At 33.1% G+C, this 20418-nt stretch overlaps 1 protein-coding gene across 14 annotated transcripts in view; it reads right to left on the bottom strand.

Annotated features, from left to right (window-relative positions):
• RhoGAPp190 (Rho GTPase-activating protein 190) overlaps window positions 1-20418 on the bottom strand; it is a 231649-nt gene that overhangs the window by 158655 nt on the left and 52576 nt on the right. For all 14 annotated transcript variants that reach the window (XM_089232991.1, XM_089232992.1, XM_089232978.1 and 11 more), the window contains exons 7-9: window positions 15549-15704; window positions 14115-14229; window positions 6621-6744 (exon numbers count right to left, since the gene is read on the bottom strand). In XM_089232991.1, coding sequence (XP_089089117.1) covers window positions 6621-6744; window positions 14115-14229; window positions 15549-15704 — 395 coding nt within the window. The remainder of the gene's footprint in view (window positions 1-6620; window positions 6745-14114; window positions 14230-15548; window positions 15705-20418) is intronic.

Here is a 20418-nt window from a genome sequence, read left to right as displayed (position 1 = left end):
CGGTTACAGTGAGAAAACTTCGAAATATCAAATGGCAACACCAAGTTTTTTGTATTGGAATGTGATCTCCATTGTGAAAAACCTTAAATAGCGTTCGAACGGCAACTGTAGCATGAAAATCACCAGCGGTAGATAGGCTAAAAGTGAGGACAACCAATAAGGACAGAGAAGCAGCATAAAATAAAGCATTTTATTGTGTTTCACAAATTTTCCACATGACCTTGTGGAGGACTAATCAGGCTGGGATCTCAGCCGAAGAAACGGTGTGACGAATGAAATGAACATTAATGCTCTGGTGCATGGCAAAGTCATTTTTACTTTTTCCTTGCCTAGCTCCGGGGATTTTCGTGCTACAGGTGCCATTCCAACGCTATTTAGTGTTTTTCAGTATGGAGATCGCATTCCAATACAAAAAACTTGGTGTTGCCATTTGATATTTTCGAAATTTTCTCACTGTAACCGTAACTGTTAGAGTGACCCTGTTGTTTTCCATATCATTCTTGAGCGCATACCTCAAAATACCTTATGCCAAAATTTCATTCAGTTTCTGTGAATGGTATGATAGTTAAGGGCCCATATGTCGGGATAGTTAAGGGCCCATATGTCGGGATAGTTTTTTTATAATCACCCCGTACATTACAATTCATATATTTTTTATTCATGTGTGAGAGAAGATTTAACGATATACTTGAATATGTGTTTATTGTGATTACATATTTTGTACTAACAGGACACAAGCACAGTCAAAATTAATTCAAAGCTCGGAGGACAGCAAAACGTTTAAACTATCCAAAAATTGAATTATCAAATACATAAATATAGGATACTATACATTCATAAAAAATCAAAAACTCTTAATCATTTAAAAATATACTGAACACTATCATTTGCTATCACTTACTATGCCAGTTATCTTGCTGCTGCAACAAGAGTTCATATAAAACATAAATTATCATGAAAACTATTTCGTTTTTAATTTTCATTTGATCTTTTTTTAAACACTATAAAATCTTCAAGTTAACACTTAAACGTAGGCTCATGAGATTTCTCGTGTTTCAATGCTGAGTGTAAAAGACCGGCAACCAGATTTCTCGATTTTTAATTTCCTATATGTATTTGTTTTTCATTTCCAAACGAGAAAATTGCCGGTCTTAGAGTAAGCCTACGGGAAATAATATGAGGTCATTTAAGTGTTAATATACAGAATGAAAGACACAAATTTCAAGCTTCAACAGCCTTATTTTTTCTAACACATCTGTAGCTCCACAAATGTTGGAATAGAAACCTTGGTTGCTTTCTTAGATTTGTTCTGCCCGATTGTTTAGTTGGCGAGATGGAATCTTTTGGATGGCAAGTCGATGACCTGTTTATTTTTGTTTCTCTTCTCAAGATTTTGAAACACCTACATATAGAATTTGATTTGCATTTATTGATTTTTGTGGCTGCTGGGGATTCCTATATTAGCGAAATTACTTTATGACCATCCTGTATATGTATATTTATGAGAGAAATAACACACACACACACTTAATTATATATTTATTTATTACCAAATATATTTATCCCTCTTTCTGCAAAGATTTTCACATCAGAAAATGATTTGCATGTTGCTAATGCTGAAGCACAGATCAAGAGAGAAAGTATTAACAGTTTCATTTTTATTAGTGATGGGCACTGAAAACTCAATGAAAATATTATTCACCTGCCACTGATATTTTCCAAATATGCCCACATTTTTACAACTCTTTTTTTCAATATACAATTTGAGTGTACATGCTTAGTTTTTTTTTCACCGTATACAAACTGAATGTATAATTTTAACACACAATCCAATCTGTTTATAACAAAGTTGAAAAAACAATGAAACTATTTGTTATACATGAACTTTGTTATATCCATACCGGCTTAAAAAATAATGCATATAAGCAAAAATAATTTAGCAAGCAATAATTTTACTGATATATTTTCATTTTTCTTTTTTTTTCTTAGCCGAATTTTTTTCCTATTTTGAAGAAATCAACTTGTTAAATTTTTTCTATGATTTTAAGTTTTCAGTTTGAAATGGATTTGGAAGGCCCACATTCCGTAATAAATTAAGAACAGAATCAATACGATTAAATATAAAGGTTCACGGAAAATAACTTTGATCTATGGCATCATTAAACAAGGATAAAATCTTTCCTACCATGAACTTCATGAAAATAACTACATCCAGGTTGGTTTCCATGTGTATATAAATAAATTTTTTGCACAATACAAATACAAATACAACGCCACAACAGGCAAATTGCCCAACGAGGTGGCTGACTTAAGAACATCATGGATCCCCCGAGCCCTACCTACTCCTGCTACACCACACATGCACCCTGCCCACCACCCCCCCCCCCCGCAGAACCCCCAACGAATCGGTACATGCGGGAATGTGCGTGTACGTGTAGTGAAACCTGACGTGAAGTTTTTTGTTTCTCGGTAATGCTTGTTATGTGTAGTGCTGCCATCTGCCACCAGTTTTTCTAACTATGAGTGAAGTTTTATGATTGAATGATTTATCGTTGTAGGACTGTTGCACTCTGTGGCGAGACTTTTTAACGGGGAGATCGGCTCGCATTTGCGCCTTGAAGTTGGGAACCACAGAAAACCAACTTCAGCCGACCACCACTGTGGGGTTCGAACCCGGATCCTCGCATCGCGAGTCTGTCACTATAACCACTCGACCACCACAGCGGCAATTATTATGAAGGAAGAATAAATATTCACAAAGCTCTACAAAGAAAGATTATGAAAGGAAAAAAAGGGTCGAGTGAACAAGGAAAGAAAAAAAAAACTTTTATTCATAGGAATACGTTGAAGCTTTGAAATAATGACAAGAGAGTTAAAGAAAACAGGGAAAGCGAGAATGCATTTCTTCCATTTGCACTCGGCCGAGATATCTCATCCCTGAACATTAAGGGGTTCAGCAAGCACACTTTACCATTTTAGTGTTTGATATGCACATAATAATACCTACAGTGGAATGCCTATAAAAGTGTCCCTCACTTTACACAATTCATTAGTTCCACAAAACAGTCATGTAAGACAAAATCACATAAAGTGAGTTGAATTTAACTTCAGAAAGATACGGATAGAGGGAAGGTTTTTTTCAGGATTAAAAAATTGAACCCACTATAGCAAGGGAACCTTTTTTAAAATTAATTATTCACACTTATGAATAAATCCTGTGAATTTAGGCAATATGAATGAATTAAATCAATATTTTTATGTCTCCATTACTTCTGATTAATTCTGGTTAGTTCAGATGTTTTCTTTCCTGTAAAACCCCTTAAGATAGATTGATAACACTTTTTAATGAAACAGTCAAGATTTGGCTGAAAAGTTGCATTTTTCATTTCCTCATAAAAACTTTAGTAGCAAAGCCAGAGAATTCCGCTATTTCTTGCAAATATAAAAATTCTAGTTTCACTGGAAATGCTTTTTTTGATTAAACTTCCAATGGCACTGTCAATATGTTACCAAACGTTGTTCATCAGTGATATCTGGTCAGTTGTATTTGAGAATTTCTCTCATGTGTATCGACTACATCATCAAATCTAACGTATTTCCTCCCCAAAGGATTTAACTATGTAGGATTAGATTTTGAATTTATTGGTGCAAGAACCAATTTGGTCAAAAACTGTGCCAAAACAAATGATTGTATAAAAATAAGAAAAATTGTCCTTTTGTCATGTCAAAAAATAAATAAAACTGTGCATGATAAAAAGCAATGTGAAACGTATAACAATGACATATTTAACTATGTTATATCTTCAATTTGCAAGCCCATTTCCAGGATAAAAGTTAACTTCAAGCCAAATTTTACAGATTGGTATTCCTAAAATCAATTTTTAAAGATTGTGGTATAGCAAAACCGCACAAAGCGAGGAATACCTGTATAATGATACTCAAGGGACCAGAGAAACATGTCATGAAGGAGTTATCATTATAGATGGAATATATCAACACTTTTGAAAAGTACATTAGACCAGAAAGTAATATTCTGGATATTATAGGATTGTCAATGTATAACATATGTCAAGGTGTAAGGTTGGTGTCAGACTAACATATCCATAGACTCCTCTGGCAGAAGGATCCTTGTTGTCATTTTTTATATACATGTACACTTACCTTGTCGTGCCATCCGAGATTGGTCCGTATGATCGTGCCACCAATCATGGCTGATCAGTTCCAGGTCTTCAATGTTTACATTTGTGTTGATGCTCGATTCAAATTGTCATAATTATTCAATATTGTTATATTACGTAAACATATGTAAATTAGATTATATCTGTTCAAAATGTTATGCAAATTTTAATGCTGCCGAGCCTCGAAGCTGATTGACTCATGGTCTGTACGACCATGTATGATGGAGAATTGTACTTTCTTGCAGTTGTCATGATCTAAAAGTCAATAAAGAGCTTTTAGCACAACTCAATCCTCCAGATGCAATAATATGAGGTAATTCTCATCCTGGTGGCTGCCTCTCCATCTCAGGATGTGATGACTAAATGGATGTAGTTCATCAGCTGAACTTCTCTCAGATGCCTTCATCCTGCAATGCACAAGCTATCATCATACAAGTGCTGTTTTCTGTGCAGAAACTGGTTTTATAATTTTAAGAAGCTTCCCGTCTGCATAGCTGCCAACTTTTAAAAATGAAAATTAGGGAGATTTTCGCGCAGACCTGTATTTTATACTAAAACCACTCCCTAATAAATACAAAAGGGATTTTTTCAAATAAAATAAGGATTTCCCACACATAAAAGTTGAAGCATAGGGAATAAAATCCCAACTCAAAACTGAAGTCAAATAAAATAGGGATTTTACAACATGGAAGTTAAAACCCTTGGAAATGAAATCTCTATGTAAAAAACAAGTGAAATTGGAGGCCAAAACTTCAATGATGATCTAATATATATATATTGTGTTCAATCAGAAACGACAAACATTCTGCACGAATGACCCCAAAATCATCGGAAGATGAAGGGAAAAAGCGTCAAGTTTTAAAGAGCACTGACTGTTTGTGACACTTGCTTGATGTTTTTTTGATTTCTCATGGGTGATGATGTCAGTCTTTCCACCATGACCGATGTTTATGTCCTTAACATAACTTGTACAAAAAGAAAAAAGTCGACCTTTTTCTGGAACGTTTGATGAAAGGAAATTCATCGCAATAATATCTTTAAAATTAATTTTTTACTAATCAGTATTCATACTTTATCGCGTGTATGCATTATTATCCAGGATTATTTGGCTGCTAAGCTATTTCCCTGCACGATAAGACAAACAACTTTTCTTGTTACCATCAGAGGGTTTGTAAAACTTCCTTATAAAAAAGGAAGTTTTCCCACTATTCCCCCATTACAACATTTGACGTCATTTGGAAAGGGGGGAAAAACAGAGGCAAAAGACTTTTTGCCCCACAAGAAATTCCTTAGGGATTGTTTTCAGAAGCAGAGATTCTTTTTAAATGAAGTGGGGAATTTTTTGGGACAATTAGATTTTCTGTGATTTTCGTAAAAATTTAGGAGATTTAAGAACTTTTTGGGAGGTCGAGAGATGAAGCTAAAATTCGGGAGACTTGGCAGCTATGCATCTGTGAACTGCTGCACAATTTTTCTCATCGACAATCATCTCGCCAACTCTAGTTTGTTTTTCATCTCCCAAAGTGTGCATGAAAAATCATGTATGTGCTAATAATGCTCATGTGGCATCAGCCTAGCTCTGAAGTTTGGCCAGACTTCAGACATTGGATACAATAATAATTTGTTACATAATCTTGAAACTAATATATTAAATTCATATTTTTTAAAAATTAGAAGCGCTACTGCTGATTTGTATATTCTTACCCAGATGTGTATAATAATTTATCCCTTGAACAGATACACAAATCATAATTTGATAAACTGTATTATAGCTTGAAAAATTTCTACATCCATCATTCATAAAGTTGTTACACCTTTTTATGATTGAAAGCAGTGTGGATTAGAATTTTCAATCAAAATTTTGCTTGCTCTAGTGCTACGCATCTTGAAGAGCAGTGCCAGGTCCAAAACAGCCCATATCAACGTATTGTGCTTTTCTGGCTTACAGTGTTTGTTTGCAATTGGCTGCAGTGGTCTTAAGGCATAGGCACAAGAGCCTCAGGAAAAAAAAGGTCTCAGAAAAATAATATTTCGTTGAATTTTTGCAAGAATTAACTAGATAGGGCCTCAGAAAAATCACTTGGCTCAGGGGCCCCCATGATGCTCTAAAGACGACCCTTATTGAGTGATTTTGAATTTTTTTGATATAAAATTGGTTTCTCAGCTCAATATATAACAGCATTTTTTTCATTGGTGCTCAACCTGAATATTGTTAGTTTGATTCCTTCAGAAATTTTGAGCATGTAAACTGTAAATTCAATGTTAAATACGCAGATGTCTTCATTAATAAACATGTTGGATCATCTTGTACTTTTTTTTGCAAAACATAACACAAAATTAGCTTTATTTATTGAACAAAAAAAACAGAACTGGGAATCAATAGACACAAAAAACCCCACTCACAAATGAAATGAGCAATATAAAATTCAAAATCGTTCTCACCATGAGGCAGGAAGTCAGAGGTTCGAAAAGAATTCTGAGGTAGACCAACATCGCCATTTATAATTCTGAAGTCCAGAGTGTATTGAATTTTATCTACTTCAAAAGTGTCATCCGTACACTGAGCCTGCAGATTGATTATGGAGAAGCTTTAATATTCCAATATAGTCAAATTTAAATTTTCAAAGTGCCAGAAAAAAAAAGGATGTTCCCTCGAGCTGTCAAAATAGTAATAGCAGGGCTTGACAAATCAAATTTAATATAGCATAGGATGAATAAATATAGGACAAATTTAAAAAATTATTATCAGGTTCCAACTAAATTTCTTGGGAGCCAAAAGAATGATTTTTTTCCCAAGAAAAATGGTCTTAAATAATGTTTTTTGTTTTGTTTTTTTTTACTTTCACACGCTTCATATCCCCTTCCTATATTTAAAAAAAACCACACTATCATGAAATTTTGTCACTCATAGACTCTAAATTAGCTATAACATACAGAACTTTTTAGGAATTAAAATTTTCTAGTCGCCTAGGATTTGTCAAGCCTTAAGTTACAGAATCTTAATTTATGGAAATATGTTACACAGCAAATAGAAATTACTTCAAGACATAGAAATAAGAATATCAATCTAGTTACAAGTCCTGTTTTCAACTTATACAGTAAAACCTCGATAAGTCGTCATCTCAAGTTATCGAAAAATTATGACGACTTAAGCGGAGTTCCGTCAGATTTAATGTGCAATGTTATGAAAATTGTATAAATTTAAAGTAATATGACATTTATTAAAGTATGAATCAAAATAACAATATTAATAAAATTTATAGATTGCGAAAGCAATTTTGCGATAGCAATATATTTTTTTTTATCTCTTATTACTTAAATTATTGTGATGAAATGTACTGGTACACTTTGATTTATACTAGTAATTTTTAATTTATAGACTAACAGAGCAACTGTTTGAATAAGTAGCTTTTCTTCATAATAGAACTCTTTATTGCACATTAATTTTACATATACATCAAATTTAATTTTAGTGTTTGAATTCTTCATCAGTAGTTCATGATGTAACTACAAAGTAATCTCGAACACTTTTGACTTGGTGGAGGGGCCCTGGGCAGGAAAAAAGTAAACGGAAGACCTTAACTTGGGAAAGAATGTCAAATTTTTTTCAACAAAAATATTTTGTTTAAATTTCAAGCCCTAAATTAGTAGTCCATGTTTTCTATGATTATTTGTTATCCGTGCCCGTTGCACTTTCACTTTAACTTGATTCTTTGATTTACATAATTTTTGATTTTCTTGCACTATATGTAATCTTTGACATATCAATAAATTTTGGTTTTGCCGGAGATGCCCCTTAGTCTGCAAAAAACCTTAGTCGGTCTGTTCCTCTTTCTCAAACTTTTTCATAGTGACAACTTAACCGAAATTAGCGATGAGTAAATGAGGGTTTAATAACATTGTGGTCTATGAGAGCTGAAAGGGTCTGAAGAAAAATGACAACTTAACTGGAGTGACGACTTAATGAGGTTTTACTGTATATCAAACTATTATTTGAATATGAAAGGTTATAATATTTATCAATTGTTTGGAGAAAAAATCTAATCCATTTCTCAAATACTCTTAAAAACAAGCAAGATTAATATTATACATGGTGAATGCTTTGCCACAAACTACTGGTGAATCACAGATTTTAGAGGCATACTTCCAAATAACAAAAGATATCCAAGTAATGTGTAGATTTCAGATACATCTTTCATATTGCAAGGGGTTGTATAGTTAATAAAATAAAATAAATTAACTTTTTATTTGGTCACTGTCTCAAAAAACCTAATTAGAAAATTGTCTTTTCTGAGGCCAATGAAAAAAAAAATTAATGTTTTTAAGTGCAATATTCACTGAGATATTTAAACTCAAAAATTGCTAAAATGAAAGAACTGCATGAACTAACACACAAGCTCATTCTATGCTCCTTGTCCCACATATTCAGCGATTTTTGAACTCAAATATCTCAGTGAATACTGCACTGAGAAAAGTGGAATTTTTTTTATTGGGTTCAAAAGAGACCTAAAAAAAACAATTGGAAAGTTTTGTCCTGACAGAATGACCAAATAAGATAAATTTTTTTTATTTTAATAACTATACAACCCCTTGTAATATGAATAAGGTATCTGAAGTCTACTTGTCATTTGGATACATTTTTCTAATTGGAACTAGGATCAACCATTTGCCTGTAATTTGTTGCAAAGGAACTTGAGTGTTCACCCTCCCTACAATTGGAACTTATTATATTGAGGAACTCAACCACAGCAAAAATGCTTGTTAACACTAGAAGTGTCACGTTTACGTACTACCTAGAAGCGCCAAGGCAGGTCAAAATGACCGGTTACAATTTTGGCTCTGTCTGCACTCAGTTTTTTTTCCTTTTATATTTCATTTCGGTAAACGGCACGTCTTCGTATAGGGAAACAGTATAACAGCAAGAACAAAAACTTTATCTTGATATAAAATTATTTTTTCCAGAATTTCTTCAAATATATATTTATAATTGAATATAGGATTATTATATATCTACACTCATTTCAATTTACTCTATACACTTTGCATTTCACCACTTTTTCCACGATGGAAATGCATTTCCCGCACACATATTTTTCGCACATTGAGCATATATCAGTTTTATTTTCATTGCATAGACCAACCTGACACTGTCGTCATTTTCTAGAGACAGTCTCACTTGTAGTTGCATCAACATAGCCACACTAGGTTTCGACCTTTGACCCACATAAGGTTCTCTAAGTTCTTCGGCTAGTTTTAAAAGGAAATTGTGTCTAGAAATGATGCTTCCATTTATGCTTTTATAAATCACCTAGGCATTTATTGATGCCAAATCTAGGGTATTGTAAAAAACATGTACCGGCCATCTTCTTGACGAAGCTCGAATGGAATACCTTCGAGCCATTTGATCTATTACATCTACACCCCCACTTGGTTTTGTTGTAAAACCTCACAGTTTCTGGAAGTTGTTTTTTACTCTGGTGATCTATTTCAATACCTTGGTGCATTGAACTTAGTATGACAACATTTTTAGTTTTCTTTTCTTGGTATACACTCAAAGTAGTCTCCATGTTTGAGGAAACAAGTTTCATGTATATTGGTCCTTGATTATTGTATTTCTCTGGGAATTTCTTTACAATCTTTTCTAATTGTTCCCACCAAGCTTGTATTCTTCTGCTTTAGTTTTTCTGCAAGTGATAAAGAGGTGAAATAATTGTCAGTGGTCACATTTCTACCTGCTTTCATATAAGGTTCAGCAAATCGCGTGACAATATATTCAGGCAAACTTTCTTTTTTATTTCTCGACTCATCTTTTCCAAGATTCTGATGCCTTGAATTCATCCTTACGATTAGAACAATCGCACATAACTGAATGAAAAATCACAAGAAGCCAAACCAAGTGTATGACTTTTTTTTGAAAACAAACGGATCTACCACTCAGAAAAAGGGCAAATCCCAAAGTCATAAATGTGGGGGTGGAAAAACTTTGGTCATGGCTGTAGCATGACACAGTTGAAGCTTGTTCTGTTCAAGTGCTATTTCATAAATAGTGCACGTACTCTAACATGAAATGTTCGCGTGAAGAGTCTTCTCCTTCGCAGGGACCAAAGGGCCATGTGGGTGCCTGGGAGGGAGGAAGAGAGTCAAAATCCAGTACTCAATCGAACCCCATAGTGCCTGTACTTAGTGCCAACCGAACAACATAATGCCTGTCATCACATTCTGTATGTGCCAAATGTATTATGAAAAATGTCGGAAATTTGAATTCCGAAAAATTTATCACAATAACCCAAAATCAGATATAAACGAGATTTCATAATTTCAGCATCAATAATTCTATCGATTTGATTAAACAATTTAGAAAAAATATGGTATCCATCCAATGGCATGTTAAGATAATCTTTCCAGTCAAATTAACCGGCCATTACGCTTATAGGTAGAATTAAAAATATCTCAGTTTTGATTTTTGACAAACATTTGGACAGTATAATGCTCAACTACTTTCAGGAAAAGTCATAAAATTTTAAGATTCTAAAAAAAGAGGTTCATAAGGAAACAGGAGCAAGAACTTCAAAAACGACCGTCCTGGCACTTCTAGTGTTAAATGCTTGCTGAAATTAGTGAGTTTAATTAAACTCACAAAATGTTTTCACAACTAAAAAAAATCAACTTTCCAAAATCAAGCACTTATACAGCAAGTATACAGGGTGTATGGCAAACAGGGTATGGCATTCTACTGGTGAACTGTTTATCCTGAAAGTATACTTGCAATTAGAAAGTTTCCAAATAGCGTGTAGTACTCAGATATGGCATTCATGTTTCAAGGGGTTGTATAGTTATTTTAATATATAGTTATTTAAATAAAATAAATAACATTTATACAGTCCCTGTGTCTCCCAAAATCCAATTGGAAAGTTGCTGCCCTGTCTCTCTTGATGCCAACAGAAAGAATCCCACATTTCTAAGTGCAATATTCACCGGGATATTCGAATTGAAAAAATGGAGGAAAGTTGGGAAAAAGCAGCTCTAAATGGAAAAACTGTTTTACCCCATTTAATGTTTCCCTTCCCCAAATTCCCTCAGTTTTTCAAATTTGACTATCTCAGTGAATATTGCACTTAGAATCATGGAAATGTTTTTTGTTGGCATCAGGAGCAGCAGCGCAACAACTTTCTAATTGGAAGTTGGAGCACGGGGGGGGGGGGACTGTATAAAAAATTGGTTTTTTTACTTTAATAACTATACAACCCCTTGAAACATGAATGACTTATCTCGGCACTACAAGCTATTTGGAAACTTTTTCTAATTGGAAGTATACCTCTAGGATCAATGGTTCACCAATAAAATACCATAAACTCCTGTTTGCTATGGAACCTGTATATAATGTAATTAGTTGACGTTTAATATATATTATCTTTCCCTAGTAGTTTTATAATTTGTTTTATCCTTGACAGTTGAAACTTTTTTACTTGGAAATTTTTTCCCGAAAAGTTAACACAACGCATGGGAAAGTAGATTGAAAATGGTTGATGATTATAAAACAAATAATATCCAATAGGAAGGGATTTAAAACTAACTTTTTACTGTGTATTTTGTAGAAGATAGAGAGGATTTATTGATTCAAGGTCTTTCTTCCTTCTTAACCCTAGGTAACTAAACGTAAATCAGTGTTACTCAGTAATCTATGAAACTAGTAATCTATCAGCTAATGTTCAGTTATCTAGGGTTAATACACATTACATCCACTCTTGTTGTATCCTCCTATACCTATTTCCTAAACCATTAAGATCAGCAGAAACTTCCAATTACAAAACATGTTTTAAAATGTTGTCACCTATAATCCCAGAAGGTAAAAAAAATTGTTTTTGAAAAAGTTATGAAATTTGATTTTCCAAATGATCCCTAGATCTTATGAATCATACTTGATAAAAGTAAAATTAAAAAAAAAAAACTCTTTATGCATAGGTATAGAGTACATTGATAGAGATTGTAAAAAATTTTATGTAGTCATTGTTGACATACTATAGCTATCAATTTTTGAAAATAAGAATTTGACACGGAACCAAATTCCATACAAAAACTGAACAGCGTAGTTGCCAACTTAGGAAAATGAGAATTCGGGAGACTTTCACATGAATCCAAATTCTGGACAAAAATAAATATAAAATTAATTTTTGGTAAACAATGTAGGGATTCTCACTAACAGAAGTAAAACTAAGTAGGAATTAATGCAAGTAGGGATTTTTCCTCTTTGTAAAAATGTATCATCGTGCAAGCAATAGCCGATTAGCACCAAGTCGCCAATCATTGGTGACCAGTACGTTAAATTGACTGTCATTCCTAGTTTCTAATCAAAGCACCAACAAAAAAAATCACCACCGGGAGGAAGAATTGATGCTGTCTGTTTGGCGAATTTTGTCAGTCTTACTCACTCCTGAAATTTTTTTTTACGATTTGATGTAATAACAAAAATTCACATCATGCTTGCGACATCATTTTCAAAAACGAAAGTCTGTTTACCAGGTAAATTCTTTAGAAATAATTTTTTCCCTTAAAAGTAGGGATTTGTTTATTACTGTCAAACTTCGAAAGACAAAATAAATTTTCTAGAGTCTGGGAGACTTGGCAGCTAATTCTGGAAAGTCCAGGAGACATGGAATACACACATATAAAAGAAAAAAAAAAATAGGGATTTTTTTAAATAAATGGAAGTAGAACTGTAGGGATTTTTTCACCATCTTTCACGTGAAATAATCAAAAATTCTGATGACAATTTCAAAACTGCATCAAAAGAAAACTTGAGAAAAGCAGATGTAAAATATTAGAACCAAATTGACCCAAACTACTAGTAACCGCTTAAAAAAAATTATATTATAACTCATTCGTTGGCTACCCATAACGAAAATGTAGCATCGTGCCATCTATTTCCAATCACTTCACAAACAGTTGCCAATTTCTGTCATACAATAGGTTAAATTACCTGTAATAGGTTTAAATTACCTGTAATAGGTTTAAATTTACTCAGTTTAAAATTCCATAATAGGACCCAAAAATAAGAAGCCATACCTCTATTAAAAATGGAAGGTATGGAGTATCAGACACATGGATCATCTCTCTGATTGGATTGTCAAGATGCAAAAATTTAAAATTTTTAGCAAATTTCATCTTTTCCTTGCCAAAAATTATACATTTTATTGAAATTTGGCAGGACAACTTACTTTAACAGGGATTTTCTTACTTTTTTAGAACATTTTGACTTTCTTACTTTACTTACCCGGAGAAAGTTTATGGGTAAATTCTTTGCAAATATTTTTTGGAACAGCAGAGATTTTTCAGAATTACTGTGAAAATTCAAAGATTTAAGAGTTTTTTGAAAGTCTAGAAAATAGAGTGAAAATTCAGGAGCCTCCAGGAAAATCTGGAATAGCATATCAAATACCAAAACTATCAGAAAAGGATGCATAAACATTTAATTCACGTACTACATGGAACTCTTTTTAAATAAGGACCCAGGTTTATCCAATCTTGGATTCCAGGGACCCAGACAAAATGGAATAGAGAAGTGGTTCTCAAAGAGTGTATGTCAAAACTCTTAAGGGAATTCTTTGTCAGGGAAATTGTCATTCTTTGTCCGAGGCTTTGCAGTTAGCTGGCAATATTGATGTATTATTTTTCAGTGCTTTGAAGTAGTTTATTACTAGACTATTCTGGGGAGTTGCAGGTAAATTTTGAATACAGAAAAGGAGTTACAGATGAAAAAGTTTGAGAACCACTAGATGTTATTTCATTGGTAATAATTTCTCTTTAGACAGTTGGTGTTCCTAAATATAAAACACCATAATGTCATTCCCAGGAAATTAATGAAATTGAGAGTTTTAGAAAGGACAATCTTAAAAGATTTGACTTTTTTTTCTTTTTAAATAGATCCAAAGTGCATACCTTTATTATTGTGGCAAGTTCTTCAGCTAATCCACCTGTGCCTAGAAGAACCAAGTTCAGTTGATTATTTTCACTTTCCAAAAGCCAATGACTATTTCTCTGCCAAGAAGAAGGCCTATAAAATAAATATATTTTTCTTTACTTCAAAAAAGTTTACACATTTTTTATAGTATATAAATTTGATACACACGGAGACACCTGACAACAGCAATTATTTATAGTGTTTCATCTAGGTTTGAATCCCAGGAGCATAGGCAGAGATAAACTTGAAAATCTGGGGGGGGGGGGGGCACAGCCATTACTGCTGGGGGCCACAATGATGATGCCAATTCATATATATGCATATACATTAGATCAGTCAACACCTTTGACGCTGAGGGCCCCCCCCCATATCTCCGCCCATGCTTAGGAGTAGCACATTTTTTTACAGCGAATACATACATAAAAGCATATTTTTTGATGCTATTAATAATGTCGATGCACAAAAGATGACAACAGCATAAATTTGATTACACGTAAGGACAATTTTGCCTCTCGATATAACGATTATCCCTCTAGAACAATATTTTTTCTTGGTCTGCAGAATATCGTTATATCGAGGTTTCACTGTATTAAAAAAATTTAATTTTTGACAAAAGTAAGTGTTTATTCTATTGCTATTCAGGAGAATGTTTTATATTGAAGTTCAACTGTTAGCACATTAAATATGAAATTTCAAATGTATAGTTATTTGAAACAGCAAATATGAAAAAATTCAAAATAACCATATGCATGTCTCTGTCTGACACTCGTTGGTTTAAAGTTAGGGTGATGTTCTCAAAACAAGTTTTGTAAATGATAGAAATAAATCACTGCATATATTTTCATGTGCACCTCTATAAAACGGAAACCTGTGTGGAACGGAAAATAATTTCAGTCTCTTGACCTTCCATTTCATACAGGTTACACTATATATACAATATGTTGTCTATCCATTGCTAATTTGAAGTTAGATGGCAACACCACCTACTGAACACAAAACATGCAGAATGTTGGAAAAAAAGCACACGGTTTGGTTTCACCAACACAGTTCTATCATAGCTCACCTATTCAGGTATGAAATATGTGGCAGTGGACTGTCAGGGAAAAAAAAAGAAAATAAGATCAGCTGATGATCTCTTGGATGATTGTTAAGAAATTTCGACTGAAAATAGGATAAATAAAAACAATACCTAAATTCATAATAATTGCTCTATAATAAATGAAATTATTCAGAAGATAATTAAAATCATCTGCTTCAAATGAATTCATGAGTTCCATAGACTTAATTTTTTTATTGGAGGAAGTGTGAAATGATAAAACTTGATTTTTCATCTAAATATAAATACATAGTTCTTTCACTTTTGGTTTGTATAATAACGATAGTATGAAAAGATAACAAAGTTAAAAATTTACCTGTGTGCTTTTTGAGCAATCGCTTTTTCCACCAATGTGTCCATACATTTATTTAATGAGGCAGGGCAATGTTCTCTTATAGGACCGTGAACAAATCCCAAATGCCTCAACAACATCAGCATGCGATCTTGATCTAACCTATCTAATGTTTTATATCTATAAGAAAAAAAGAAAAAGTTTTTCGATAAAAATTCAAAACTAATGTGCTGTTGTCTATTGGTCAAAATATTCAGTAAAGTAATTTTGCTGGAAAAAAACAAACTAGAAAAGCATTGAACAAAAGCCAGAAAATCAAATTTCAAAATATCAAATTATTTTTTATTGTTTGATAAACTCTAAACGTTTTATGAAGTAAATATAACATTCTCCACTCTAGTTAGAGCATTAACATTCATAACTTGCTGAAAGAAAATAAAGATGAATGAGTCTTCTTGACAACTAAGAAATTGCAATCAACAAAGCTGAAAAAAAAAGTATGAGGCACATAAAAAAGATTTGGCTAAGCTGCGAGCAACTGACAACATCAACTAAAGGACTAAAAACCCCCATCCAGAAAAATCTCAGGAGAAGATTAAGTTCACCATGTTTCGAAAATTGGGAAAAGATCAACACCACATTTCTATCGCGAAGTGCTTGGGAGAAGTTTCACAACCATAAAGAAAGCATAGAAAGTCTGAAATCCAGCCATCAGTGGAAATTTTTTTAAGACCACACATAATGGATCTACTGACTTCGCTAAACCTAATGAGAAACTTGGAAAAAAAATCCATGTGTCAACCATTAAAATTTATCCAAATCCAGACTTGCGGACTATATCTCCCGACTTTAGAAAAACTCTAGCCAGTGAGGACTTGGCTAGAAGCAGCCCGGTCATCAGCAAGCAGACCAAATTCACCAATGAAGTACTAACTAATACACATGCAATCATGATGTAGGGGGGCCCGTCCCTTTTCCCAGAGCCAGATGATGATTTTGCGGCCACCTCCAACTCAACATACCACATGTTTGAGTTTGCAAAGTCCTGCCTGAAGGATATTATGAAGTGCTGCTCAAAGCAGGATAAAAAAAAACAGTCCTGGACAAATTCCTAACTGAAGTCAAGAATATTCTCGTCAATCAGTATAACTTTGAGCCAAGAGTTGTCTTTGAACTCTAAAAACTTTGTTTACTCTAGAAATGTGTCTTCTCAATATCTTTGGAACTCTAATAATTTGTAATTTCCTGATTTTGACAATATTTTCCATGCACAAATACATACATACTGACGTGCATTGAATACACCTTCCTAGGCTGTTAACTAGTCCGTCTGTAATCCTACCATCAGCCCTGAGGGCTGGGCATATTTTCAGTTAATAATTCATTAAGAATAATTCATTCTAGTTCAGTATATATATAATTCATTAAGAATAATTCATTCTAGTTCAGTATATATATAATTCATTAATAATCACTTATAATTAGTATTTAATTAAATGAAGAGTTTAGTTAATTAGTTAATAAATCAAAATATTAACAGCCTCTGATGCCACAGCAAGCAATCCAATGGGTGTAGCTTATGTGCCTGAGTTCTCCCTTGTGCCTGCGGCTTACATGCCCAGAGAGCTTTGTCCCTGGTGCAGCTCGCAACTCTGTGTCTGATCATTATATTGGCTCTCGAACAGACAGAAGTTGGCCACCCGACATATGTGATATACATACTGATTCATTAGAAATTCCTTAGATGAATGTGTAAGAGGTGCATATAGTTAAGTATTAGTAGCAAATGCAGAATTTCTAACGAATTGGTGCATGCTGGAATGTGTGTTCCGAGTTTATGTGTGGCTTGTAACATATTTATGTTGTCAGAATTGCAACTTTGCGTTTGCTTTAAAAGTATGTGTGCCGCAACAACTCCATGTGCCGTTTGTGCACCTATGTGATTGTATTGTTACCGTATGCCTTAATTGCATTTCCGTTTAGTGATATCTATCGCAATCACCCTGTATATTTACATACAGTGGAACCTCTCACACTGGACATTCTCCATTAGCGGATGAATCCCATTGAAAACTCTGTTGAATCCTGAGGAATAGAGCTTTAATATATTTAATTACCTATTAACAGAAACTCCTCATTAGTGGGCATAAAGTGTGTGTGTGGTCCCATGGTGTCAGTTATCAAAAAGTGCTACTATATATATGTTACGGTAAAAGCCTGAAGACTGGTAAAACTTAGGATTTACCGGTAAGACCAAGGGTTTATCAAGGCAAGTTGGTAAAAGCCTGAAAGACTCTTGTAAACGTTTTCATTTCAGACTTTGACGAGGTCTCTCAAAGACCATTTTTAAGGAATTAATAAACCATCAGCTTATTAGTTCCTGTTACTTATTAACTGATAATTATATAATAAAAAAGTCAGAAATGAAAACATTCAAAAGCATATTTCCGGCTTCTACCAACTCGCCATGGTAAAACCTAGGTCTTACTCAGCCTTTTATCGCAACATATATACACAGAGTATATAGCTAACTTCTCTCGCTGCAAATTACTGGTGAACCGTTGATCCTAGAGGCGTACTTCCAATGAGAAAAAGCATCCAAATAATGTGCAGACTTCAGCAACATCATTCATATTGCAAGGGGTTCTATAATTATTAAAATAAAAAAAGTTAACCTTTTTATATGAACATACTGTCTTCAAAAACCCAATTAGAAAGTTATTTCCCTGTCTCTCGTGAGGCCAACAAAAAAAAAATTCACATTTCCAAGTTGAATGTTTTCTGAAATATTTGCATTGAGAAATTCTGAAAATGAAGGGTAAGAATTTGAATTAAAAAATCTGAGAAAAGTTGGAATAGAATGGCATAAACTAATAGAATGCTTCTTTCCCTTGTTTATGCTGTTCTTCTCCAACTACTCAGATTTTTTAATTAAAATATTGCAGCGAATATTGCACTCCAAAACATGTAATTTTTGTCAACCTCAGGAGAGATGGGGCAACAACTTCTTAATTGGGTTTTTGAAGACAGGGTGTTTATATAAAAAAAAATATTTTAATAACTATACAACCTGTTGCAGTGCAGTGTGGTAACTATCGACCACCCTATAACAACCAAGATTCCTTGTGAAAAACTAATGAAGAAAAATGTTTTCAATTTTTTGATTTGACCAATAATAAGGAATTATAACACTTTAAAAATTGATTACATCACCTCATAATCCTGCCAAATTTTGAAAGGGATTAACAACAATATAACCCTAGAGAAATCAAGAAAAAAGCAAACCAGTTTTTTTTTCTCCTAGCTTTGTTGTATGGGTGTGCATCTTCTCAAATTTTTATATATGTGATTGCTGCTACGATTTTCTTAGATTGCAAAGAGATTTCGTGAGATTAAAAAAAAAACTACAGCCCCAAAATTCTGTAATTTTGCAAAAATGTTTACTTGCCATGTGTTCATAAAATGAACCTCAGATTTAGAAATTAACCCAAGAATTTTTTTTAAATGTTAATTGAAATTTTTGAAACTTACATTTTTTAAAAATTTACAAATTCATAAAATTCTAATGAATGATTAGCTATCAAAGTTTGAGGTTCATTTTACTAACACGTCGAATAAATATCTCTAAAAAATTTTGAAAAAAAAAAACACCACCAAAAAAATTCCAATCTTAAAAATGGATGAGCTCAAAAACTGCAATTCTGGAAAAAATGTCACGTTTAAAGTGTTTTTCTTTTTGTTCAGGTTTACACTACAATTCATTAATACATCTTATTTTGGAAAAAAAACAAAAACAAATTAACCTGATTGACATGAAATTTTTTGCATATAAAAATATTTCATTCAATTGAAAATCGAAGACATGTATGAAAATTCTACTTCAGGGGTTATGATACCTCTTAAATGAATAAAGTATCACTAACAATTTTGAGATAAGGATTTTTTTTTTCCAGTTCTGATTCAGAAGTTTTGGAAGATTTACATGTTGCATCACAGCTTTTGATCGTGGTTCTAAAATACAATTAACGTAATTAATACAATAAGCTTGTTGAATGAAATAGATCACAGTTGCAAATTGTCATGAAGTTGACAAATAGTTTAAAATTTTTACGGTATTTCATTTATGTTACGAGTGTGCTTATGAAACAATATTCAAAACCATATTTTAAAAAACAAACAGTAAAGAGATGGCTTTCAAGCTGAAAATTGACAGCAAAGGGGGAAAGGGCATGATTTTTAAGGGGGAAAAAATTTAAGAAATTAAATATAATAGCATTTCGAAAGGGTGGCAAAACTAGTAGTGCCAAAGGCAACACAAGAGCCTGAAATCTATTTCTACTAAGAGGTGCCTGGAGCAACTGCCCCCTTATAAATGCGTCCCAGAATGAAAATACTTCTCACAAAATAATCAAGTTCTGCATGAGAATTGTACAGGATGGACTTAATTTCGATGTAGTGTCAAAATCTTTTTTGTAAAAATGTAAAGTAAATAAACATTTCAGCGTAATAAAAATCTATTGCAATCACAAGGAAATTAAAAATATTCGTTGCAACATGAATAAATCGGTATGAAAATGTGACCTGATGAATAATAAATAGAAAAAATTCCAAAACCACTAACTATTTAATATGTCAATTCATAAAATAATTAATATTTGACACAAATTTTACTGTTTCCACCAGACACCTATGTCAAGCTACCATTTTTGCATCCTTCATTGAAGCTTTTTATGCGTAACAGTTTCGATGAAAGCTTAAAATTGCTCAAAACATATTGCGATTTCATTGACCAACATGCGATTGAATTTCAAAGATACAGTAAAAAAAAGTATCATACAATAAACACTATGTACTGTATGCACCTTATACGAGAAGGAGAGCAAATTGCCATATT

Source organism: Pholcus phalangioides, unplaced genomic scaffold, assembly GCF_987345545.1.
Source record: "Pholcus phalangioides strain wild (caught in Gottingen) unplaced genomic scaffold, Ppha-v1.0 ptg000007l_1, whole genome shotgun sequence".
NCBI classification, from domain to species: Eukaryota; Metazoa; Arthropoda; class Arachnida; order Araneae; family Pholcidae; genus Pholcus; species Pholcus phalangioides.
This window is presented reverse-complemented; position numbering and strand designations above follow the sequence as displayed.